Source organism: Perognathus longimembris, chromosome 15 (assembly GCF_023159225.1).
Source record: "Perognathus longimembris pacificus isolate PPM17 chromosome 15, ASM2315922v1, whole genome shotgun sequence".
In the NCBI taxonomy this organism is placed as follows: Eukaryota; Metazoa; Chordata; class Mammalia; order Rodentia; family Heteromyidae; genus Perognathus; species Perognathus longimembris.
Genome location: NC_063175.1, coordinates 30,582,201 through 30,609,142, shown reverse-complemented (window position 1 = coordinate 30,609,142; position 26,942 = coordinate 30,582,201). Strand labels below are relative to the sequence as shown.

Here is a 26,942-nt window from a genome sequence, read left to right as displayed (position 1 = left end):
CGGCTTGCTGTTGGGCGTGGCCAAGCCACTCCGGGCGCTACTTAAGGTGCGGAACGGGTGCGCCCCGGCTCACAAAGTCAGGCGCGCTTTCCTAAGAGAGCCTGACCAGCTGTTTTCAGGCCTCTGAGAAGAGGGGGGACCCCTACTACTACTACTACTACCAGGCCCCAGGGGCCGCGCCCCCTCCTCTCCGGCCTCTGCGAGCCTGGGGCGTCTGCGAACACGCGGAAAAGCGGATCGCTCAGGACAGACCCGGCTCCCGAGCCGCCCTGCGCCTGCGCCGGGGTGCCGGCCGCGAGGGGCGGCGGTCCTGGCGGCGCGGTGCGCGCGGCGGTAATTACCGATTGTCCTGATCCGGGGAGGCAGCGGCGCTCGAGGCAGGGCGTTCCGGTGGCTGCGCGGGGGTGACCCCGGACCGAGGCGCGGCCGAGCCGATGAGACCGCCGCTCCTCCGCTCCCTGTAAACCCTTCTCGGCAAAGACGCCCAGCCGACCACCTTCGAGGAACCGAACCTAAGCGTGGGGCCGGGCCGCGGGACGGCCGGGCCGCGGAGGGGTGAGTCCACCGAGTCCGGGAGAGGGGAGGCGGGAAGGGAACCCGGCAGGCCTGGGGTCAGCACAACCTGGGGCCAGGCAGAGGGATGATGCTGGGAGGAGCCCCCCAGGGGTGCCCACTCGCTCTGGAGTGCTGGTCTCCCCAGCTTGGGGTGAGCAGATGGGCTGGCTGGCGGAGCGGGGAGGAGGATTCGAGGGAGGGCTTTCTAATCTGTTATCTCGTACTCTAGAGTTACGGACGAGCTAAAAGAATACAAGTGTTTAAAAGAAATCTTTGTGTCGTCCGCTGGGTTTTCATCCCACGTGCCCTCTCTGCAAGGCCCATTTCCCTTCGCTTTCTTTTCTCCTGCAACACACGGCGACTTGAAGCGGGGAGATCGGCGGGACCGGTCAGCCCCAGAGCTCAGCATCCTCCCTGGAAGACGGCTGGGAACAGCCTCCTCCGCCTGTCCTCATCCTGCTCCTCACCTCTCCTCCCGAGAATGGCTTCTTAATAGTTCTCTTTTTCTTGTTAAGTGAATTCTCGAAACTTGAGGCCTGAATGTACTTTAAGGAGTCTAGTTATATATGTGCCTCCATTCCCAAGATGTTAATCAGCTCTTAGGCAATGTAGAAATTTAACGAGCACTTTCTGAATGTACATTCCTTCGTGTATTTTCCTCATTCAGCCTGCAAAATAGGTATTACAGACTTTGCACACGAGATCGTGAATGTGAGAGTGCCTGGCTTAAGGAAGAACCACCTTGAAAGTAGTAGAGTTTATTATTTAGTCCAAAGCAGACCTGTGAGTCTTTTACCAGAGATGTGAGTTTGACCTCCATCTGGCTTAAGTGTTGGACATCTTCTGGGTGCTGAGCTATCCCTATACTGGTTTCTCTGACTATACTTTTCCCTGCCTTAGCTGAACGCTGCTGTTCTTTCAGGCCTCAACTTGATTCCCAACTCCTCGTTGGGGGCATAGGCCTTGCTCTCCAAACCTATTGTGTGAATGAATATATATAGTTTGATAGTTTTCATTGGTTCATAACAACTGAAGAGCAGGATAGTGCATTCTATAGGAAGTTTAATGTACTATACTTAAAAAACCGACACAATCACTCAAAATGGGGAAATCTGTATACTGATATGAAAACAGTTCTAATTCATTGTTGAATGTGGGGGGGTCTTATTTGTACATTTGAGTCTTATTTGAATATTAACTCACAAAAAATGGTTAGATGTATATAAGGAAATTATATCCTATAAGAAACTTAAATGTGACTTCCCAGGTTAATTATCTAAAGTTTACTTTTTTTTTTTTTTTTTGCCAGCCCTGGGGCTTAAAGTCAGGGACTGGGCACTGTCCCTGAGCTTCTTTTTGCTCAAGGCTGGCACTCTACCATTTCAGCCACAGTGCCACTTCTGGCTTTTTCTGTTTATGTGGTACTGAGGAATTGAACCCAGGCTTTCATGCATGCTAGGCAAGCACTCTACCACTAAGCCATATTCTCAGCACACACACACACACACACTTTTTTTTTTTTGGCCAGTGCTGGGGCTTGGGACTCAGGGCCTGAGCACTGTCCCTGGCTTTTTTTTGCTCAAGGCTAGCACACCGCCACTTGAGCCACAGCACCCCTTCTGGCTTTTCCTATATATGTGGTGCTGAGGAATTGAACCCAGGGCTTCATGTATACTAGGCAAGCACTCTACCACTAGGCTATATTCCCAGCGCCCCCCCCCCACCTTTTTTTTTGCCAGTCCTTGGAGCTTGGACTCAGGGCCTGAGCACTGTCCCTGGCTTCCTTTTGCTCAAGGCTAGCACTCTACCTCCTGAGCCACAGCACCACTTCCTGCCTTTTCTGTTTATGTGGTGCTGAGGAGTAAGGACCCAACTACTAAGCCACATTCCCAGCGCCCTGGATGCCTTTGAACTGTGATCCTCAGATCTCAGCCTCCTGAGTAGCTAGGATTACAGGTGTGAACCACCAACCCCAGGCCCAAGTTTACTTTTTTGTTGTATTTATTTTTGGTGTTAAAGGATCCTTTGTGATGTGATGTGATGGCAGAGGTGTTAGGTTTCACTTGTTTTTGAATCATTGTTCTAAAAAATTTGCCAGTATGTCTGTGACCATGGTGCATCTCCCCTGTCCCTAAATTACTGGTGCTTTTACACTGCTGATTAGTCTCTGAATGCTCTACTGCTTCCTGTGCTTTAGCAATGACATACAGACCCCTCTATTCCTGTTCTACAAAACTTTAACACCTACAGCCACACAGCTCACACCAAATGCTACTCTGTAAACATTGATTATTTCATTTGACATCATTTGACAGTTTTCAGCATAAGGTTTCTTAATTGAAGTTGTTTTAGAAGTGAAGTCATGGGCTGGGAATAAGGCCTAGTAGTAAAGTGCTCGCCTCGTATAAATGAAGCCCTGGGTTCGATTCCTCAGCACCACATATATAGAAAAAGCCGGAAGTAGCGTGCTATGACTCAAGTGGTAGAGTGCTATCCTTGAGCAAAAAGAAGCCAGGGACAGTGCTCAGGCCCTGAGTTCAAGCCCCAGGACTGGAAAAAAAAAAAAACAAACAAACATAGAAGTGAAGTCATTATTTTTTTTTTATTTTCCAGGAAGGTGCAATGGCGAGGAATTTATCTGTAATCTTGATTCTGACCTTTGCTCTTTCGGTCACAAATCCCCTTCATGAACTGGAATCAGTAGCTGCTTTCTCTCAGACCACAGAGAAAACTAATTCAAATTGGGAACCTGGCATTAATGTTGAATTGGCAATTACTACACAGCGACATCATCTACAACAGCTTTTCTACCGCTATGGAGAGAACGATTCCTTATCAGTTGAAGGGTTCAGAAAGTTACTTCAGAATATAGGCATAGATAAGATTAAAAAGGTCCATATACACCATGACCACGATCATCACTCTGACCATGACCATCATTCAGATCATGAACATCATTCTGACCATGATCACTCTGACCACGACCATCACTCTGACCATGAGCACTCTGACCACGACCATCACTCCCATCGGAATCATGCAGCTTCTGGCAAAAATAATCGGAAAGCCCTTTGCCCAGACCATGACTCTGACAGTTCAGGCAAAGATCCTAGAAACAGACAAGGGAAAGGCTCTCACCGTCCAGAACACACTGGTGGTAGAAGGAATGTCAAGGAAGTTGTCAGTGCTAGTGAAGTGACCTCAGCTGTGTACAACACTGTTTCTGAAGGAACACACTTTCTAGAGATAGTAGAGACTCCAAAACCTGGAAAATTTCACAAAGATGCAAACAGTTCCACCCCACCCAGTATCATAGAGAAAAGACGAATAGGCCGGCTTGCTAATAGGAAAACAAATGAGTCTGTGAGTGAACCCAGAAAGAGCTTTTTGTATTCCAGAAACGTAAATGAGAATACCCAAGAGGTAAGATATATGTGTGCATTATTTTAACAAAGTTCCTTGTCTTGTCATTGTCACTCTGTTTAGTTGTAAGGAAAGTAAAGCATAAGACGATATCAAAGTTGTATTTGGAGAAGTCTTTAAAGATGAATATTACAGATAATGAAGGTCATTAGATATGGAGAAATCTGTTTTAGTTACAGCTCCATAATCCATAGAAGGTAGAGGATTGACCACACAGGTTTTTTAGGAAAAATTGGTTAAAGGAGCTGATGAAGACCAAGCAGAGCAGTGCTGCCTCCTTGAAAGAAGAATCACTGATTTGTGTAATAACTGAAAATGGAGCAGCTACTAAGAATGTCGTACTGGACCCATGAGAAGTCTGTGCAAGGAGGTTCTGCGTTCACACAGCTTTTCTGTAACAGACTTCTAGACTCCACATAATGCACCTTGGCTGAGAGATGCCAGGACAAAAGCAGCTGGAGTATTTTAATAAGCAAATTTAAGTACTTCGTTCAAACCAGTATATTATTACTGCGTCAATGTTTGGAATGATCTTACCAATGGTCGTAGCAACAGCAACTTTTACTAAAGTTTGTTTCAAGTTATTTTGACCAAGAGTTGTGGGAAAGTGAAATTATCTTTATAGCCAGGGTTTGTTTTGTTTTGTTTTGTTTCTTCCCTTGGCAGAATGAGATGGTTAAATTGCAAAGGGGATTTTTCTTCAAACTAAGCTTGTCATCCAATTAAACTGTTGAAAATATCTGCCTGCTGAGACAGGCTTGTTTGTATTCATCAGCGTTGCCCTCTGCAAAATAATCTGCATAATTTAATATCCTCTCATTGTAGAGTGTTATTTTGCTATATATGCAGGCAGAACTAAGCTCCGTTTTTGCATGTAGGGTCTTTTCTGGAAGAACAACATGTCATGGGCATGTTCAGACCAAGTACTATGGAGTTAGAACTAAAACAGATTTCTCAATATCTAATGAATCCCATTTCGAAATTAAAGCTCATTTCCTTAATAGGTTTATACAACGAGTTAACAGGCTTATGAATCCACATTTATCCCCAAGCTTGTTCCACTTGAGACTTCTAAGTGACTAGTGATGTAATTGTTTCTCCCAAGTAGGCAAGAGTTTGGTGGCCAACCCCCATTGTGACATTGTAGCTAGAGGTAACTTCCAAAGCACTGAAAACAGAAGTTGATTTTAACTTGGATTAACTTAAACAAATAAGTTGCTTTAATAAGGAAAAGGTGTTGTGTTATCCAACTACATTTTTTAAAATTTCTCTCATGGGAATGCCTTTTGATTATTTCATTTCTTTGTTTCAAGTGTTTCAACGCATCAAAGCTGCTTATGTCTCATGGCATGGCCATCCAGGTTCCATTGAATGCAACAGAGTTTAACTACCTCTGCCCAGCTATCATCAATCAAATTGATACTAGATCTTGTCTGATTCATACAACAAGTGAAAAGAAGGCTGAAATTCCTCCAAAGACCTATTCATTACAGATAGGTAGAATTGCATTTTTTATATATGAGTGATTTCTAATAGATTATATTTATGTTGTGTTTCTCGTTTTTGCATTGATCTAGTCATTATTTGTGCATAATTATCATTTTACTTGTTCTCTTTCATGAATATGAAGAAAGCAACTGTTTTATTATCCTTTCAGAAATGAAATAAACCAGGTGTGGTGGTTCACACCTCTAATCCCAGCACTGGGGAAGCTGAAGTAGGAGGATCATAAGATCAAGCTGAGCCAGGGATATATAGTGAGACTCTGTCTGAAAAAACAGACAAGGAGCTGGGAATGTGGCTTAGTGGTAGAGTGCTTGCCTAGCATGTATGAAGCCTTGGGTTCAATTCCTCAGTATCACATAAACAAACAGAAAAGGCTGGAAGTGGCACTCTGGCTCAAGTGGTAGAGCACTAGCCTTGAGCAAAAAATACTCAGGGACAGTGCCCAGGGGCTGAGTTCAAGCCACAGGACTAGCCAAAAAAACCTAGATGAACCAAAATAGAACATATCTGTAGTCATCCTACTGAAGGACTCAAAATCATTCCAAATGATGATTTTTTTATTTCATGTCAGACTGTTTGGGAATCAGAGTTTACTCTGTTACTTAGGAGTCTACTTCTATTGTTGCTGGGGAAATTACTGAATTCCTAGCTGCTTCTCCCAACCTCCTGGTACTGGAGATTGATCCCAAAGCCTCACTTCCTAGGCAAGTGCTCTACCAATTGAATTATGTCCACTAAGCCGCTCTCCCACCTTTTTCTTCTTTTGTTTTTTTTTGGGGGGTGGGGAGGTAGAATGACAAGGTCTCACTGCTACCTTTTCCCAGGCTGGCCTCAAATTTGAAATCCTTCTGCCTCTTGCCTCCCTGGTAGCTATTATTACATTCAGCAGCTTAGGTTCCAAGTGACCTAGAGTTCATCCTTTCTTTTTTTTTGGCCAGTCCTGGGGCTTGAACTCAGGGCCTGAGCACTGTCCCTGGCTTCTTTTTGCTCAAGGATAGCACTCTGCCACTTGAGCCACAGCGCCACTTCTGGCCATTTTCTGTATATGTGGTGCTGGGGAATCGAACCCAGGGCCTCATGTATATAAGGCAGGCACTCTTGCCACTAGGCCATATCCCCAACCCCTTAGAGTTCATCCTTGACAATTTTGCTTTTCCTCTTTTTTCCCCTTTTTAAAGAATTTATTTTTCAAAGCTTACATTCCATGCCTGAAGTATTCTTAATTAACCAGTAAAGTTACTCATTTGAGCCAGTATCAGGATTGGTGGTCAGTGTGCTATTGCATAGCCCTATTTGCATCGAGTTTGTTTCCTTTTAGCTTCTTTCCTCTTGCATGTTGCTTTTCGCTACTCTAGAAGTCCCTCTTTCAAAGTTGTCAGTTGTGTGATTTTCTTTTGCTTTGTTTTTAACAGCTTGGGTTGGTGGCTTTATCGCCATTTCCATCATCAGTTTCCTGTCTCTGCTGGGGGTTATATTGGTGCCTCTTATGAACCGAGTGTTTTTCAAATTTCTCCTAAGTTTTCTTGTGGCATTGGCAGTTGGGACTTTGAGTGGTGATGCTTTATTACACCTTCTTCCACATGTAAGTATGGTAATTTGTTCAACTAGTCCTACTATTCAGTACTGAATATATATGTAAATTAGTTTGTACAAGAATTCTTTGTATCGTCACGATCAAAGGTTAGATGTTTAGATTCATTTCTTTTGAAGGGAAGCTACCAGATACAGATTAATTTAACTTTTGAACCCTTAATTTAAAAAAAGAGTTAGCTTCTGCTTAGACAGTACTGTGACAGACAACTACAGTGGTATTATTTGCTTACATTTGAATAGTTGTCAAAGAATAAAATAAATGACCCTTTACATACTCAAGAAATTTGGAAGTTCCTTCAAAGTTTAATTTATATGTATATTTGGAGGTTAATACTTTATGAATTGAGTGAATTCTTAAATAGCATAAATTGGGTAAAGTGATTTTTTCCATTAAATATTTGCTTTGACTCTGGTAGGAATTTTGGTTCTGATTTTTTTTTTTAATTTCTCTTTTAGATCTTCAGGTAAGTGAGAAAAAGAGATTATTTTTAAAACACAAGTTCTATTCAGAAATGAACATTTTTTCAGTGACAGTCTCCCTGAGGACTAGATGACAGATATTTGTGAACACCTACTGTGTGAAGTAACATTCACATAAATGCCTAGAGTATATGCCAGAGATCTTAGAGTGTTCCACTCCCATTTTCCTCACATGAAGTAGTGATAGTTAATACTGCACTCAGCTGCAGGCAGCTGGATCTCAGGGACCTGCCAGACACATCACTGTACACAGACTAGGACTCCTAGGCTGCTGATCTGATGGCATTGATCTGAACCTTTCATGTGAAAACATTAGCTGTATACACTATATATCTGTTTATATAGCAGCTCTTTGTTAATTGTGGCTATGGTAACTAGTCATACTTTGAGAATATTCTCTACCTATAAATATTATGAACCTTACCAAGCAATGCATCTGTCTTTACCCAAAATAAACTCATTTGACTAGGTGCTGTAACCTATAGCTCACACTGAACTAACTGCCCTTCATACTTTAAATAATGTCTCTTCAGTTTTGAAGTATCCCATTAATTGCCTAATTCTGAATGATTTCAAAATGGACCCTACTATGTTGGTCAAATCTTCTGACATGTGAAACTAATGAATTTATAAATTATATACCATTTTTTTAGTCTCACGCAAGTCACCACCACAGTCATAGTCATGAAGAGCCAGCAATGGAAATGAAAAGAGGTCCACTTTTCAGTCATCTCTCTTCTCAAAACATAGAAGAAAGCACCTATTTTGATTCCACATGGAAAGGTCTCACAGCTCTAGGAGGCTTGTATTTCATGTTTCTTGTTGAACATGTGCTCACCCTGATCAAGCAATTTAAGGATAAGAAGAAAAAGGTAAGAAAAAAAGTACTGAGTACTTACGTGCATCAAACATTTATTTAGGATAGCACTCCTCAGTGGGTTTTTAGGAAAGCTTATCTAGGATGAACTTTTCATTTCTTTATTTTGTAATGCTAGAGTTTAAACTTAGGGCCTTGTTCTTGTTAAGAAACACTCTACCACTGATCCTCCATCATCCCAATTGTTTTTTGTTGTTGTTGTTGTTTGCCAGTCCCGAACTTGGACTCAGGGCCTGAGCACTGTCCCTGGCTTCTTTTTGCTCAAGGCTAGCACTCTGCCACTTGAGCCTCAGCACCACTTCTGGCCGTTTTCTATATATGTGGTGCTGGGGAATCGAACCCAGGGCTTCATGTATAGGAGGCAAGCACTCTTGCCACTAGGCCATACTCCCAGCCCCGAGGTTTTTTTTTTAATTATTGAGTTTTGGATAGGGTCTTACGTTTTTGTGAGAGCCAACCTCAGACAGCAGTCTTCCCACTTAGGTCTCAGGTAGCTGGGATTACACGCATTGGCCATCACCATTCCTGGTCCTCCTTTTTTGTATTTGTTTTGAGATAAAAATAGGGTCTTGACTTTGCCTAAGCTAGCTCTGAACTCAGAATCGTCCTGCATAGGATATATGATCTTTAGTGGACAGGGGTTCTGTACTTTCACAATACTTTGTGGTCCCAGAAACATTCATGTAGAACAATTCTATAGCTTGGTAACCCTGGAATTATCTTCCCTATTTCTTGTAACTCATGGAAGACTTATAATAGTCAAGGATGTCTATATAAACCTGTAACCAAACACAAGGCATAAGTAAAACATTGAGGATACTAATATCTATTGTTATTTATGATTAAATAATATGATTAACATTAATTACATAGTGCCTGAATGTTACATTGTGTTTCAAAGGGTATGCAACTTACAGGCTTTCCCTTTGCAAATTGGGCTATATAGAAGTATGAAGACAGTACGCTTTTTATTTTTTGGTGAAAAAGTAAAAATATCTTTGAGGGGCTGGGAATATGGCCTAGTGGTAAAGTCCTTATCTCATATACATGAAGCCTTGGGTTTGATTCCTCAGCACCACATATATAGAAAAAGCCAAAAGTGGCGCTGTGGCTCAAGTCGCCGAGTGCTAGCCTTGAGCAAAAAGAAGCCAGGGACAGTGCTCAGGCCCTGAGTCCAAGCCCCAGGACTGGCAAAAAAAAAGAAAGAAACAAAACAAAAAAAAAAATCTTTGAGTCTTGGAAGATATCTCTTGTGATCTGAAGTAATATGGTAAATTAGTGAAAAGATTGTTGAAATAGACTCTTATAATGGTGAATATACACCTAGAACATTTTATTTCAACTTAATACATCTGTACATTCATGCTTATTTGAGGTTGTTCAGAGGGTTTTGTTTTTGTTTTTGTTTTTTGGTCAGTCATGGGGCTTGAACTCTGGGCTCTGTCTCTGACCCTCTTTGTGCTCAAGACTTGGGCCACAGCTCCACTTCCAGTTTTTGAGTGGTTAATTGGAGGTACGAGTCTCATGGGGACTTTTCTTCTTGGGCTGGCTTGGAACCATGATCCTCAGATCTCTGCCTCCTGAGTAGCTAGGATTACAGATGTGAGCCACCAGCACCTGACTGAATGTTTTATTAAGAGAATTTTATATCATTTTAAAAATTATTTTTGTAGCCAAGCTATGCTTCACCTACAGTTTGCAATTTGGGTTTTCTAAAATAGGCAAGACATTACACATTTGTAGAGTTGTTCTGAGTAGAAAACTCTAGATTTTGTTAATTTTCAAATTTTTATACAGTTTTACCCAATTTGATAATATTTTAAAATTATTATTAATTTGCCATTCAACTTTGCTATTTAAATAATTGTTCTTATCCCAGGTACTGGTGGCTCACGCCTGTAACCCTGGCTACTCCGGTGGTCAGATCTGAAGATTGTAGTTTGAAGCCAAGCTGGGCAGAAAAGTCCATGAAACCCTTATCTCCAGTTAGTCATCAAAAATTTGGAAATAGAGCTGTGACTCAAATGCTAGAGCACTTCCCTAGAGCACAAAAAAGAAGTAACCATTCTCATCCTCATTTCAGAGTTTGAGCAACATGTAATTAAACTATGCAATTATAATAACAAGTATAACTGGCATGAAGCGGTCTGAAAACTAAACACAGTTGATTCTTAGCATGGACGCACTGTGGGAAACAAATGTGTGGTATGAGTAGGAGAGTGTCTGTCTTATGAATATTTGCCTTTATGTATGTTATATTCACTAAAGTCTCCGTTGCAAGCTGGGTATGATGCTACATGTCTGGAATTGTTTAAGGCCAACTTGGGCATCCATAATATGAGTCCAGCCTGACCTTTTTGACAAGACTGTCTAAAACTTACCATCATTATAACAATATGGAGCAGATATTTTCTAACTCTAGTTATTAAACAGCTGTGAAATTTGTATTGTGCCAGTATATCTGTTTTTAACTCACAGCTAGGACTCTACCACTTGAGCTATAGTTCAATTTCTAGTTTTTAATTTTGGTTGCTAATTGGAAATGAGAGTTCCACGGACTTCCCTGCCTAAAATGGCTTCAAACCGTGGTCCTCAGATCTCCGTCTTTGTACTAGCTAGGATTACAGGCATGAGCCACTAGTAAAGAAATTAAAAGGCAAAACTATATGCTCCCTATATTCCTATGTATCATTTATATTTTATGTAACACTCAAAGAAATTTAATCCTGCCAGGCAAGGTTGGCTCACACCTGTAATCCTAGCTACTTAAGAGACTGAGGTCTGAGGATTGTGGTTCAAAGCCAGCATGGGCAGGAAAGTCCGTGAGACTCATCTCCAATTAACCACCAGAAAACCAGAAGTGGCACTATGGCTCAAGTTGTAGAGCGCTGGCCTTGAACTGAAGAGCTCAGGGACAGTGTCCAGGTCCAGAGTTCAAGCCCCACAACTGGAAAAAAAAAAAAGTTCAATCATCTGTGCTCCAAAATAGTAGTAGCTACTAAAATGTAAGCTCTTAAGAGTCAGAACCCTGTGTCATATTTACTGCTCTACAGTTCCACAAGGAATGTCTCATATATAAGAGATTATTGATAAATACTGATTGAATGTGTAAGAAAAAGAGACCATGAGGTAAGAATACTTTTTAGTCTTCCATCTTTTCTTCTGGATTTTTAAAATTATCTTTAGTTGTAAAAGGGGTTGCTATTCAACATGTCAGTTTATAAGTACAATGCATCTTGATAAATATCACCCTTTTAATCAGTTTCCCCCAACCCTACTTTCAGGAGTTTTTCAAACATTACATATTTTATTCCTTTTGTAGAAAATGTTGAGTTTACTTTTTATCAAGGGCATCCAAACCTCAGTGTTATTTCCTTAATAGTTTTCCAACACATTTGGTTCTCTCAAGGAAAGGAAAGTGGGGGAAGAAAAAAAAAAGCCAGGCACTGGTAGCTCAAATCTGAAATCTGAGGATCACAATTTGAAGCCTGCCCAGGTAGGGAAGTTTGTGAGACTGTTATCTTCAGTTGACCACCAAAAAGCAGAAAGTTAAGCTGTGGCTCAAGTGGTACAGATCTACCCTTGAGCCAAAAAGCTAAGTTAAGGGACAGTTCTCTGACTGACCCCAGTACCAGGACATACAAAAAAAGGGAGGAAAAGTTATTATTTTGTTTGTGAGAGTTCAGAGTGCTTTGGGCCCATCACAAAGCTCTTGGATCAGTATGGGGTTTTTTGTTTGTTTTGGGTTGTTGTTTTTTTTTTTTGCCAGTCCTGGGCCTTCTTTTTCACTCAAGGCTAGCTCTCTGCCACTTGAACCACAGCGCCACTTCTGGCCATTTTCTATACATGGGGTGCTGAGGAATTGAACCCAGGGCTTCATGAATATGAGGCAAGCACTCTTGCCACTAGGCCATATCCCCAACTCCATCACAAAGCTTTTGACTTAACATTTTTTCCTTAAAAATTTTAAACTTCACTCTGGGAGATTTTCAGTAGAAATCTCTGTATTCTGATTATTTTTATATCTCATGCTGGACATGAAGTTACACCCTGAGAACAGTTGACTTTTTACCAGTGCAAGTGAGCTGGAAACTAGAGAGTTATTTATGGCATTCCCTCTTCCCCATCTCTAGCTACACTTTTTCTTAATTAAGCCAATGATCCCCATTTCCCTCCACTTTTCTTCCTAGCATTCTAGACTAGGCTTGGTTTTCTCCTACCTTATTTAGCACTTGCCTCCTAACTGGCCTATCCACTTTGATTTCTTCCTTCCCTATTTCATTTCCACTATTTAAGCAAAAAGATGAAGTTGTATGTATCTGCCTACTTAACATTCTTCAGTGGACATATTCCACTACTTCTAACATGTTCTGCATTATCTGGACTCCTTAATTACTACCCCAGCCTCATCTCTAGCCACCTTTTATAGAGGAGTCTATGAGGCCACCTTGTATTTCTTTTAGTTCTACGTTAGTGCTGGGCCCTTCCTGTTTCAGAGCCCTTGCTTCAAGCCTCATGCTGCTTGAAGCTCAAGTCCTTTCTTCCTCAGGCCCCTTGCTACTCAAGACCCTTCTTGCTTCAGACCCCTTACTGCTGCAGGACTTTCTTGCTTCAGACTCCTTGCTTCTGGAGGCCCTTCTTGCTTCAGAGCCCTTGCTTCGGGCCCCTTGCTGCTGAGGTCATTGAAGCTCAGGTCCCTTCTTGCTCAAGCCCTTTGTTACTCAAAGCCCTTCTTGCTTCAGAGCCCTTACTGCTGGGGGCCTTTCTTGCTTCAGACTCCTTGCTGCTTGAGGCCCTTCTTGCTCAAGCCTCTTCCTGCTTTAGGTCCTCCCTCCACTTTACACCAAGGATAGTATTTCCTTTACCCTTCCCCACCAAACTGCTATTTACCTTTAAGTCTTGATATAGCTGTCACACATTTTTCCTAGATCCTGTCCTGAAACATTAGGCCTTGTTAATATACACTCTTAATAGCACACTGAGTTTTTTCTTTTGTGAAATATATTGAAGATTGCATGCAAAGAGTTATATAATCATTATTGATGTACAACCTTTCTGAGAACAAGGGCTGATAAGACTGAATTTCTCTTTTTTACATTATACTGCCAGCATGGAGGATATTAGAGACCTGTGATACTTACAAAAAGAGTTATTTAAGCCATAAGTCATTGCCCATTGAAAAGTCAAGCAGTAGTAGGTAATACTTAGGTTATTCATAATTCATGCCAAAAACATGTTCCGTTAATACTTGTTGATTAAAAAGAAAATAGGGCTGTTATTATAAAGGGTTGTAGCTCAGTAGTGAAGCATTAAGCATGCACAAGGCCTTGGGTATGATTCCCAGCAGAAGGAAAGAGGGGGAAGGAAAAGCAAGGATAGGAGAGAGAAGAAGTAAGAAGTGGGGGAAGGAGAAGGAAGAGAAAAGAAAACTTTTTACCCTAATTCATTTATGTTCAGAAGTATGTATTTTCTCTGATTAAGGCACTGTACTTGGAGGAAATAGATTTGTCTATAAGATCGGGCACAGGCTGAGTGCCAGTGACTCATGCCTGTAATCCAGCTATTCAGGAGGTTGAGAACTGAGGATCACAATTCGAAGCCAGCTCAGGCAGAAAACTGTGACAGTCTTACCTCCAGTAAACTACTCAGAAAACAAGAAGTGGTGCTGTGGCTCAAGTAATAGAGCACTAGCTTTAAGCACAAAGAGGCTCAGGGACAGTGCCAAGGCCCCGAATTCAAGCCCCAGGACTAGCAAAAAAAAACAAAAAAACAAGTCACAGTGGTTCATACCTATAACCCAACTACCCAGGAGGTGGAGAATAGGAGGACTATGATTTTAGGCCAGTCCATGCAAAAGGTAAGATAAGACCCACCCCCACCCCACCCCTACCATGGTATGGTGGTATGTGGGAGGCTGCAGGTAGAAAGATCACAGTCCAGGCCTGCCATAGGCCAACAAGATTCTACCTGAAAAAATATCTTAAACTGGGGGTATAGCTCAAGTAGAAGAGTACCTGCCTAGCAAGTACAAGTTCCTGCTGGCTGGAATAGCTCAGTCATATAGCATGTGCTTAAGAATTTGTGAGGCCCTAATTTTAATGTGTAGTTGAATCACTCAGGGAACTAATTAAAATTCACATTCCGATGTATCTGGTATGTGTGGCCTGAGTGTACATTTCTGACAAGTTTCTTACAAAATACTACACTTGGAGTAAATAATGTAGGGAGCTTTCAGGAAGATGAAGGTGATTTCCTACATATCTCAAGCATTCTTTACCTCCCTGGCCTACAGGTATCATGCCTAATAGGTATTGTGCAGTTAAGTATAAATCCTGCCTTTCTTCCAACAGAGGTCTGGGTCTATGTCTTTTTTTTTTTATTAATTAAATTTTGTTGACAAAGTGTTGTGCAAAAGGGGTACAGTTACGTAATAGAGCAGTGAGTACATTTCTTGTGATATCTTACACCTTCATTTTTCTTTCCCTTCCCTAGATCAGGTAGGCATATACACAATACCCAGTATATCAAAATCATATACAGTAGCCACGTGGCATGCGCCAAAGGAAATTCGCCTAGAACTTTAAATATAACGTCAACAATAGTTTGCTTATCCTTGTCTTATATGATCATATATACATAGCTGTTGAGCTATTGTGATCCACTGAGAGGTCTAGTTTAGTCCTTTTCATGTTTAGTAGTTGTTTGGTTTTAGATACATAATGTAAGGTCGCTGACCCGAACCTGTAGAAACAAGTTTTTTGTTTCGCAGACCTGTTCTCTACTGTTCGTCCTCCCCACCCTAACAGTCATATATCAAGGAGACCATGCCCCTTTGTTCTCTGTGTTCTAGGCTTGTCTCGATCGATTATTTGTTCAAGTTCTGACCATTTCCCTGCAAATACCAATATTTTATTATTTCTAATTGCTATGTAGTATTCCATTGTGTATAGGTACTGGGTCTATGTCTTTTTTTTGTTTTGTTTTGTTTGCCAGTCTTGGGGCTTGATCTCAGGGCCTGAGCACTATCCCTGGCTTCTCTTTGCTCAAGGCTAGCACTCTGCCAACTTGAGCTACAGTGTCACTTCTGGCCTTTTCTGTATATGTGGTGCCGAGGAATCGAACCTAGGGCTTCATGGATACGAGGCGAGCACTCTTGCCACTATGCCATATTCCCAGCCCCTTGGGTCTATGTCTTTTATTTACTATTTGTTTAAAGCTGTCCACTTGAACACATCAACTATTTCACTTCCCTTTCTATTTTAGAACCAGAAAAAACCTGAAAGTGATGATGATGTAGAGATAAAGAAGCAGTTGTCTAAATATGAATCTCAACTCTCAACAAATGAGGAAAAAGTAGACACTGATGATCGTGAGTATCCTGAGTGATTCTGAGGGCTGGAAGGAGGTATTGGTCTAGTATTTGTAGTAGCTTGGAGCATTTGGAAGAGACAGAACCATGTCCTTTTGTTTTGTTTCTTAAAAATGTCTCATACTTACTGAAAATTAGATGAAGAACTCCCATATGTCTCTGACACCAAACCTAGTGGATACACAGTACCTGCTGGGAACCATGTGAGGAGCAAGATTCAAGTCTCTGAGGATATGCTCACTCTGACTGTATCTTACCCAAGGACTTGGCACCCATGAGGTCATTTGTGTATAGGAAATGAGCATGGTGTATGTATGGTAGAAAAGGCTCTATAGACCCTGCCATGGAGGTGCAGGGGAGTTGGAAGTGAGGACGCCTCTGGGATAAGGTACAGACATAGTGGATCCTGCATGTTTGTAAGCAGGATGTAGGTACATCCACATGGCTCTGGGGAGAGTATTCTCCCTAGGATGTCTTGGGTAGTATGCAACTAGCAGAAATCTTGTTTATTATTGGCCATTAAAGTCATGTAGAAATGTGCTGCTATATCCAAAGAATGTAGGTCAGTATGTAAAACTTCCTCCTTCCCTTTTGGTCATTGCAAATCATGAGACATTTCTGCAGAGAAATGACTGCTGGAGGGCTCAAGTATGGATGCCAAGTGATATTTTGCAACATGAACATTGACATTTGACCCTGAGATAATCATAACTGGGTTGCATAAAGAAAGTACTCAAGAATGAGGGCCCATTCCCCAACCCAAGACTCTTCTTTGGAACACTCTAGCATTCCTAGAAATGTTTTCAAGTGACAGTATTCAGAGAAACTTGGTGTGAACCTAGAGACATTGCTAACATCCCTCCCATTATGTGACTGAGATGAGGACATGTGTGCACATAGGGAATGATATGTAACTTCTGACTGGGTTCCAAGGAAGTCTTGATAAGTCCTGAGTCTTTGGGAAGTGGAGAGTACTACTATTGCATACAGACATGTGAGTTTCAAGTGTGTTTTATTTTAGTTCATAAAGAGATGTTCTTTCTTTTTGTTGTTGTTAAAGTACTGGGGTTTGTATTCAAGGTCTTGTACTTGCCAGGCCAACTACCACTTGAGCCACTCCACCACCCCTTTTGTTTGGTTTTTCTTATTTCCTAATAGATTCTCACTTTTTGCCTGAGCTGGCTTGGACCACAATCTTCTTTTCATGTCCTGCTTAACTGGAACACCACACCTAGCTTTTCCTCAGTTGAGGTGGAAGTCTCATGAACTTTTTACTCAGGTCAATCTCAAATCACAGTCCACCCAATCTGGGCCTCCACAAATAGCTGGAGTCATAGCTACTATGAACTCCCATGAGTTACCATGACTGACTATGAAAGTAATTTGTATTTCTGTTTTCTACTCATTTTTCTAAAGATAGTAATCATCACATTTTTTTTCTTTTCTTTTTTTTTCTTTTTTTTTGCCAGTCCTGGGCCTTGGACTCGGGGCCTGAGAACTGTCCCTGGCTTCTTTTTGCTCAAGGCTAGCACTCTGCCACTTGAGCTACAGGGCCACCTGTGGCCTTTTCTATATATGTGGTGCTGGGGAATCGAACCCAGGGCTTCATGTATACAAGGCAAGCACTCTTGCCACTAGGCCATATCTATCCCTAGCCCCCATCACATTTTTAAATGTTGTGCTTTTGTCTTTTTTTTTTTTTTTTTTTTTTTTGCCAGTCCTGGGCTGGGGCTTGAGCTCAGGGCCTGAGCACTGTCCTGGCTTCTTTTTGCTCAAGGCTAGCACTCTGCCACTTGAGCCACAGCACCACTTCTGGCCTTTTCTAATATATGTGGTGCTGAGGAATCGAACCCAGGGCTTCATGTATATGAGGCAAGCACGCTTGCCACTAGGCCATATTCCCAGCCCCTAGTACTTCTTTTTTATAGCAAAATTCAAGGAAAAGCAAAGGATACATTCACAAATGTATTCTTTTACCACCACAATCAAGATGCAAAACACTATCACCCCCTAAAGGTTCACCCTTCTAGTGCCTATTTATAGACAAACTTTCAGCCTGTTCTTATATGTCCTCTATTATTGTAGCTTCCTATAACCTTACTGCCTTCAGAACATTGTAAATGTAAACTTCTGAAGATTGTTTAAAATTTGGCTCCATATTTGAAAAGCTGGGTAATTAGATTTGTCCTCCAGAGTCAGCTTCTGATCCTAATTGAAAAATAACTAAAGGAAAAGGAGCTGGGCATATGGCTTAAGTGAAGATAAATTGCTTATGGGGTAGTTGAGTTCAAACTACAGTTCCACAATAAATAAAATTTTAAAATGAAGAATTGGACAAGAGACTCAGAGTTGCTCCTAAGAGAATTGGTAACAGTGTACAAGACAGAGAATATCATTGAAGTTTGTTTTTCTTTACCCAAACAAAATAAATTATTCATGATGATAAAGAAATTAGTTAAAATAGTATGTTTTTCTTGAATTTTTCCCCTCTAAAAAAGAAATTAAGTGACAAGACTATTTGTTCATTTCCAATTCTCAGGTTGGTTTTGTTGTTGTTTTGGTTCGGTTTGGTGTTTTTGCTGGTCCTGGGGCTTGAATTCAAGGCCTGAGCACTGTCCCTGGCTTCTTTTTGCTCAAGGCTAGCACTCTACACTTAAGCCACAGTGCCCTTTCTGGCTTTTTCTATATATGTGGTACTGAGGAATGGAACCCAGGGCCTCAAGTATTTGAGGCAAGCACTCTACCACTAAGCCATATTCCCAGCCCCCAATTCACAGTATTTTTCTAAAATAAATATTTTAAATACCTAACATAACATCTTTCAAAAATAAGAATGTGATTCTTTTATGATCAGAAAAACTCATCTTTCAAAATACAGGGAGGCAAAAGAAGTTAAAGGAGAATGTAAGGGTAGTTTCCAAAGATGAATGTTTAAAATGCATTCTTTTTTGTAAGATAGGGTCTTAATACTATGCTGCCCAAGCTAGTCTTTTTTTTTTTTTTTTTTTTTTTGGCCAGTCCTGGGCCTTGGACTCTGGGCCTGAGCACTGTCCCTGGCTTCTTCCCGCTCAAGGCTAGCACTCCGCCACTTGAGCCACAGCGCCACTTCTGGCCGTTTTCTGCATATGTGGTGCTGGGGAATCGAACCTAGGGCCTCGTGTATCCGAGGCAGGCACTCTTGCCACTAGGCTATATCCCCAGCCCTCAAGCTAGTCTTGAACTCCTGAATTCAAGTGATCTCCCTGCCTCAGCTTCCAGAGTACTGGGATTATAGGCACTACATGCCAGCTCAAAATTGATTCCTAGTATGTAAGATCATTTGTTTTTTTTTTAATTCACTAAAATCTATTGATATTTTTCATAAACTGTTTAAGATTTAGTTCTGTGAGTATACAAGTTTTCATGTTTCATGCTTTAAAATTGTTCATTGAGGGGCTGGGGATATGGCCTAGTGGCAAGAGTGCCTGCCTCGGATACACGAGGCCCTAGGTTCGATTCCCCAGCACCACATATACAGAAAACGGCCAGAAGCGGTGCTGTGGCTCAAGTGGCAGAGTGCTAGCCTTGAGCGGGAAGAAGCCAGGGACAGTGCTCAAGCCCTGAGTCCAAGGCCCAGGACTGGCAAAAAAAAAAAAAAAATTGTTCATTGATTTTAAGTGTTAGTGGGGATATTTGAAATTTGTCCACGCACACAGACAGTGTATTCTGATTTTGTCCCAATATCTCTTATGTTTATTCCTAGGACCAGAAAGCTACTTACGAGCAGACTCACAAGAGCCCTCCCACTTCGATTCTCAGCAGCCAGCAATCTTGGAAGAAGAAGAGGTCATGATAGCTCATGCTCATCCTCAAGAAGTCTACAATGAATATGTACCAAGAGGGTGCAAGAACAAATGCCATTCACATTTCCATGATACACTGGGCCAGTCAGATGACCTCATTCACCACCATCATGATTACCATCATATTCTCCATCACCACCACCACCAAAACCACCACCCCCACAGTCACAGTCAGCGCTACTCTCGGGAGGAGTTGAAAGATGCTGGCATTGCCACTTTAGCCTGGATGGTGATAATGGGCGATGGCCTACACAACTTCAGTGATGGCCTTGCAATTGGTATATATTTGTTCCTTGCTAGTTCACTTGGAATTGTCATTTAAATACCTAATACAGTTTACCAAAGCATAAGTTCAGATAAGGATATTAGTGATTTCTAAAATTTTCAAAATATGTTTTGGGCTACTTTGACAATGAAGTACTCAATAAATGTTCCATATGGTGAGTGCTAGGATCTGTGCCTTGCCTTCATTGTAACCATCAAAGTCACACTTCATTTGCAAGATTGGGAGATTGTGCTTTAAAGTATAGAACAGGTGCAAGGCTTTCCCCTGTACATTGAAATTTCCTTATCAGTAATAGAAACTGTGCTTGTTAAGATAAAATCTTTTCCATTATCTTTTCTGTTATGCTTAAAGGATTCTTCATATACTTTGATCCGTCCAGTTGCCAATCTCTGTCTAGAGTATTATAGAATTTTTGCATTAAATGGTTACACCACAATTGAGAGCTAATAGAATAACTTAAAAACTTGTGATTTTGTTCTAGAAGGAACCATACAAGGAAATACAAGTTGAGCAGATGGAGCCTAGAAAGATGACACACTGGCCCAAAGAGGCAGTGCTATTTTTTTTTTTTTAAAGCCAGGACTTGGTTCCCAGACAGTCTGCTTTCTGCCTCCTACACTGTTTTCTGTACAACATAAACAGACAAAGAAGTGATATCCAAAAGAATATTCTTGGTTGATGATTATATAATGCACTAGTTTTTTGCAACAAGATCTATTTGTCTCTAAAACAAATGAAGACTTGAGAATAGTTTTTTTAAAAAATGACTGAAATTGTGTCTAGTTGACATATTGAATTCCTGTGAAAAGAGTAGAATAATTGCAGAAGATTATTTTTCTTCCAAACTTAATCAGTTTATATTCTTGAATAAGTAAAAGTTACATTTTAGGTTTGTGGAAGATCATGTGCTCATTCTAAGGCATACTTGAATCTTCACATACGTATGCCTCTCTGAGCAATTTAGACTGAGAAGAATATAATATTTCTTATGGAGAAGTTAAGGCTTGGGTTGGGAAGGTTGTATTTATTCACAGCCAAAATAAAATTGATTTACTTACTTTATTTTGTATATGAAGATTTTAAAACACACCAAATAATTACCTCTTCTGATTGACTTTTACACAGGTGCTGCTTTTACTGAAGGTTTATCAAGTGGGTTAAGTACTTCTGTGGCTGTGTTCTGTCATGAGTTACCTCACGAGTTAGGTAAGAGAACCAGATAAGTGAGTTTTCCTTGTGAATGAAATGTCCTAGAGTTGCTGGCCTTTGCCAGTGAGTATTCCAGCAAGCTTCTTAACTCTCAGGCCTTCACGTACTTTGCTAACTTTAATTTCGTTTTCTTACTTGGTACAAGTTTGTTTCTAGCTAGAGACTGACCCCACATGAACATAGTTGACTATATGAGTTTGCAAAAACAACCACTCAAGTCCCTCTCTTTTTCCCCTACCAAGTAGCTTTTAATGGAGGCATACTGGTATACTGGTGACATCAGTGGTTGTCTTCATTCACTCACTGGGAATAAGACAACAGCACACAAAAGAATCATCTTCAGTTGATAGTGGGGAGTTAGAAAGGAGAAATGTTATTGCAGCTGAAGAAAAAGGGAATTGAGGAATTGTATCTTGAATATTCTTTGTCATTGGAAGTTGAAACTTTCCCTCATTTTAGATTCCACTCCATGTCTTTATTTTCCATCCTGTTGTTTCCTAACCATGGCCACAAATTCTCAGACACCATTTCCCTAATACCATTTCACTTTTATTCCTTACCATGTATTCAGCATTTTGAAAGTCTTCCTATCTGCTATCCAGTGCTTGCATAAGCTTCAACTTCTTACTTATGCTCCTCCTGGATACACACTTTTTTTGTATTTCTGTGTGTATGTATGCATGTATGTGCACACTGGTACTGGACTTAAACTGGGCCTTACAGTTCTGCTTAGCTTTTTCACTCACACCTGGGGCTCTAACACTTGGGCAGTGCATGTACATCCAGTTCCCATATATTGTCTTTTCACTTGCTGATCATTTCTGCATTTTCTTACCCCCTCTTCCCCTTGTGGCTGGTTCTTTGAAGACACTGCAATAGATTAATTTTTCAGATAATTGCCAAGGATACTGGCTAAAAGAGTTTTAGCTTACAGAGCTGTTAAAGTGATTTATACTGATTAATTTTCCTCTGGTCTGGGCATTTCTTTTTTTAATCTCTTTTAAATTTGTCTTTATTATTATTTAATTTCCTGCCTCAAATCAATCACAATTTTCTTGAATCTGAGAAGTCTCTTAGTTATGTGTCTTTAGAGTGACTCTCAAGTATTTTATTATCTTTTGTTGTTGTTGTTTTCTATTAAAGGTGACTTTGCTGTTTTGCTGAAGGCAGGCATGACTGTTAAGCAGGCTGTGCTTTATAACGCGTTGTCAGCCATGCTGGCATATCTGGGAATGGCAACAGGAATTTTCATTGGGCATTATGCTGAAAATGTTTCTATGTGGATATTTGCACTTACTGCTGGCTTATTCATGTATGTTGCTCTGGTTGATATGGTAAGTTTTTTTTTTTAATATTTACTTATTTATTGTCAAAGTGATGTACAGAGGGATTACAGTTTCATACGTAAGGCAGTGAGTACATTTCTTGTTCAACTTGTTACCTCCTCCCTGATGTAGTAAGTTTTTAAGAAGTTGGGTGACACTGACAGAATACAAGAAGAAGTTTTTAGTAAATTTTTTTTTTTTTTTTTTGCCAATCCTGGGGCTTAGACTCAGGGCCTGAGCACTGTCCCTGGCTTCTTTTTGCTCAAGGCTAGCACTCTGCCACTTGAGCCACAGCGCCACTTCTGGCCGTTTTCTGTATATGTGGTGCTGGGGAATTGAACCCAGGGCTTCATGTATATGAGGCAAGCACTCTTGCCACTAGGCCATATCCCCAGCCCTGTAAAATATTTTTTAAATTAATGTAGATACCAAGCACCAGTAATACCTGTAATCCTAGTTATCCTAGTTACTTAGGCTAAGATCTGAGCAAGACAATTTGAAACCAGCCCAGTCTGTAGAATCCATGAGATATCTCCAATTAAACATCCAAAAGCCAGAAGTAGAGCTGAGACTCAAGTGTTAAAGTGTTTGCCTTGAGGAACAAAAAGCTCAGGAAAAGTGCCCAGGCCCTCAGTTCAAGCCCCAGGACCAGCACAAAAAGGAAAAAAAAAAAAATGAAGATTTTAGATTAAATGCAGCAAGACTGAGAAATGATTCTAAATCAAAAGAGGTGATATCTAAGAATGCAAGCCTCTATTTTTGTAATTGTTGATCCCATGCACATCTGCATTCTACCTAATGTATATAAGCATATTCACATAGCTGTTTCTTTGTCATATATAGTTTGTAGAGGAGAATCTTGATGAAGAGGCACTGAGTGGTCTATAGATTCGTAAAAAAACATAACACAAGGGCTGGGGATATGGCCTAGTGGCAAGAGTGCTTGCCTCATATACATGAGGCCCTGGGTTCAATTCCCCAGCACCACATATACAGAAAGTGGCCAGAAGTGGTGCTGTGGCTCAAGTGGTAGAGTGCTAGCCTTGTGCAAAAAGAGGCCAGAGACAGTGCTCAGGCCCTGAGTCCAAGGCCCAGGACTGGCAAAAAAATAAATAAATAAAAATAACACAAGCCACATATTATTGGCATCTGTGTACACCTTAAAATATTCTTAATTAGAAGTGGATGTATGGTTTAAGTAATAGAGTACCAGCCTTGAGCAAAAAAACCAAGTGAGAGTACAAGGCCATGAGTTCAAGCCCCAGAAATCGTGTGTGCACACACATGCACGCGCACGCGCACAAACACAATTAAGTTAGGCACCAGTGGCTCATACCTGTTATCCTAGCTATACAGGAGGCTGAAATATGAAGATCACAGTTCAAAGCCAGCCCCGTCAAGAAAGTCTGTGAGACTCCTATCTCCAATTAATCACCAAAAGGCCAGAAGTAGAGCTCTGACTCAAGTGGTAGAGCATTAGCCTTGAGCAAAAAACTCAGGGACAGTACCTAGGCCCCAGGTTCAAGCCCTAGGACTGGCACACACAAAAAAATTTCCATTGACAAAGGAGGTTTGGGGTTTTTGTTGTTGTTTTGTTATTTGTGGGACTTGAACTCGGGGCCTAGGTGCTGTCCCTGAGCTTTTCTGCTCAAGGGTAGTGCTCTATCACTTTGAACCACAGCACCACTTGTGGTTATTCTGGTAATTAATTGGAGATAAGAGTCTCATAGACCTCAGATCTCAGCCTCCTAAATAGCTAGGATTGTAGGCGTGAGTTACCAGTGCTCGGTGACAGAGAAGTTTTATTCCATGTGGACCAAAGTCTACAATACCAGCCACTCTTATTAGTAAAGTAATATTTTATGAATGTGAACTACATAAAATAATTTTAGAATACACTACCTCTGAACTAGATATGGATCACATGTTATATTTAGTTCAAATATATAAGCAGTAACTAAAGCAAGGAAATTATTATAAATTTCCACTTTATAGTAGAGCAGACTGGTCTAATAGGTAATTACTATAACTAGGAAATTCTGCACAACATGACTAGAGTGTTGTCTATATGTCAGTTTTAAGGAATTGATCTATAGTATAGTTACAAATATAGCTGATGTGCTATCTTGCAAATTCTTCTAAAACACAATGTGTAATTCTGGGAACTTAAATGTTGCTGTATATTTTTTCTTTAAGGTACCTGAGATGCTGCACAATGATGCTAGTGACCATGGATGTAGCCGTTGGGGTTATTTCTTCTTACAGAATGCTGGGATACTTTTGGGTTTTGGAATTATGTTACTTATTTCCATATTTGAACACAAAATTGTGTTTCGTATAAATTTCTAGAGTGTAAATGCTAGAGTAGCTTAAACATTGCTGTCTATAGTTTGAATAAGTCATAAGGAAATGAGTTGTAGGCTTTGACAGGCAGCATTTAAAGTTAGTGGATATTGTGATTTTTGTATTGAATATTGCCATCTGTTACATTTCAATTATTTTGATGAAGTTACGATACATTTTAATATTTAAGTTATTCTATTTCAAAATTCTAAGATATTCACCAGTATTACCAGGTTATTATTTAAACAAGAGATTTGGAATGACACATTCTGTAGATTTTAGGAAAAATATCTTTAATACTTTCTGTGGAACTAATTTAACACAGTGCCATATTAGATTTGAGGCAAAGGAATAGGCACAAATCTCCCCCAAAATATTAAAGCTTGTACTGAGTTTAAGAAATGAAGAGGAAACATAATAATTTGAGGAGCCGTAGCTTTCTTACAAAATTCACAAAATTGATCATAATGTAGAGGTAAATTTTAGGTGTAAGTAAAACCAGGTATAATTAGCCCAAATACATTTATAAACATCGAGATATTAATATTCCTATAAAGTATAGCACTTTTTATACAGTAGTGTAGTTGTACATTTGTTTGTATAGTAAACAAGTCTAAATATATTTAATGAAGTCAAGCAATATGTCACTTGACCAAGAAATTGGAATTATTTGTGTTGGGTATATGCCAGATGAACATAGTTTTATATGTCACCAAAAACTTGGTTATTACCAAGGTATGAATCACCAAAAGTTATATGATCCGGTGCTCTGGTTATCTGGCTTACCAACTGTCGAAGTGTTAACTTTTTGATCTGTGTGAGTACCTTAAAACATCCAGGCACTGTGAGCCAGCCTGGTTCACACATTTGATCCTAGTTACTCAGAAAACTGAGATTTGGAGGCTCGTGATTCAAAGCAAGCCCAGGAAGAAAAGTCCACAAGACTCCAAAAATAACCAGCAAAAGCCAGGGCTAGAGATGTGGCTCAAATGGTAGAGCTACAAGCCAAACAAGCCATGTAAGCATGAAGCCCTGAGTTCAAACCCTAGTACTGGGGTGAGGGGGGGGAAGCACTACCATTCTGAAAATACTGTATTATCTTTCAGCGCTTTAGTGTTGTCATTGTAAACAATGGTCCTTTTGTATATGGTACTATAGACATACTAGAGCTATCTGTGGCATTGTCTAGAGGTTTCCTACAAAATAAATTCTTCATGTCAGGTCAATATCAGACGTCACATTTTCTTTCTTTTTTATCACCTTAATCATTTTTAAATGTAGAATAGTTTTGAGTCTCTTTGTGTTGTTGTATAACAGATCTCCAGAAATTTTTCATTTTGCAAAACTGAAACTATATACTTAGTAAAAATAACTGACACCCTGTAACAAGCCCTGTTATCACCATTCTGCATGCTATTTCTATAAATTTGAGATGTCTGTATCTTAACATTATAACCAAACTTAAGTGTACTAGTACATTTACATACCATTTGGTGGCCTTATTCAGTTTACTAGCTTCTTGATCACCAAAGGAATTCCAAAGAAAATTGATCCACACTTTGTTCCCAACTGTCGCTAATCTCACACCCCTTAAGCACTCTTTCTCTTTCTCTTTTAAACAACCATCACCTTATTGCTGGGTACCAGTGGCTATTTCCTAGCTTCTGTGGCTTTTTAGCTACCAGAAGCCAGGCTGCAGGCTCAAAATGTACACCGTTTGTAGGATGGAGATAAAAGGGACCCTAGCAGCTGGAGAGTATAACCAAAAGCTGATATTGAGTCAGACTGATAGGGAAAGAAAAAGCACAAATAAAAATACTTTTATTGTTAAAAGAAGAGATAATAGTAGTTTCAAGCAGTGCAAGACCCTGAATTCTGGCCCCAATACTGGAAGAGAGAGAGAAAAAGGGAAAGGGAGAGAAGAAAAGAAAAAGGAAAGAATAAAAAGCATTTAATAAAAGTTACCCATTTAGGTGGGTGCTGGAGCCTATAGGCTTAGCTACTTAGGAGGCTGAGATCAGAGGTTCCAAGCTAGCCAGAACAGACAAATCCAACAGACTCATTTCCAATTAACCTGGGAGAAAAAAGACAGATACAGAGGCCCAGCTCAAGTGGTAGGATGCCAGCCATGAAG

The 26,942-nt window shown here is 40.5% G+C and overlaps 1 protein-coding gene across 1 annotated transcript; it reads left to right on the top strand.

The window, feature by feature from the left end:
* Positions 1-59: 59 nt before the first annotated feature.
* On the top strand, positions 60-26,942 carry Slc39a6 (solute carrier family 39 member 6). Its single transcript, XM_048363665.1, has 10 exons — positions 60-555; positions 3,169-3,978; positions 5,292-5,475; positions 6,897-7,066; positions 8,211-8,429; positions 15,698-15,803; positions 19,546-19,923; positions 21,057-21,137; positions 22,284-22,474; positions 24,662-26,942. The coding sequence occupies exons 2-10, from the start codon at positions 3,178-3,180 to the stop codon at positions 24,812-24,814; spliced, it is 2,283 nt and encodes a 760-aa protein (XP_048219622.1). The 5' UTR covers positions 60-555; positions 3,169-3,177; the 3' UTR covers positions 24,815-26,942.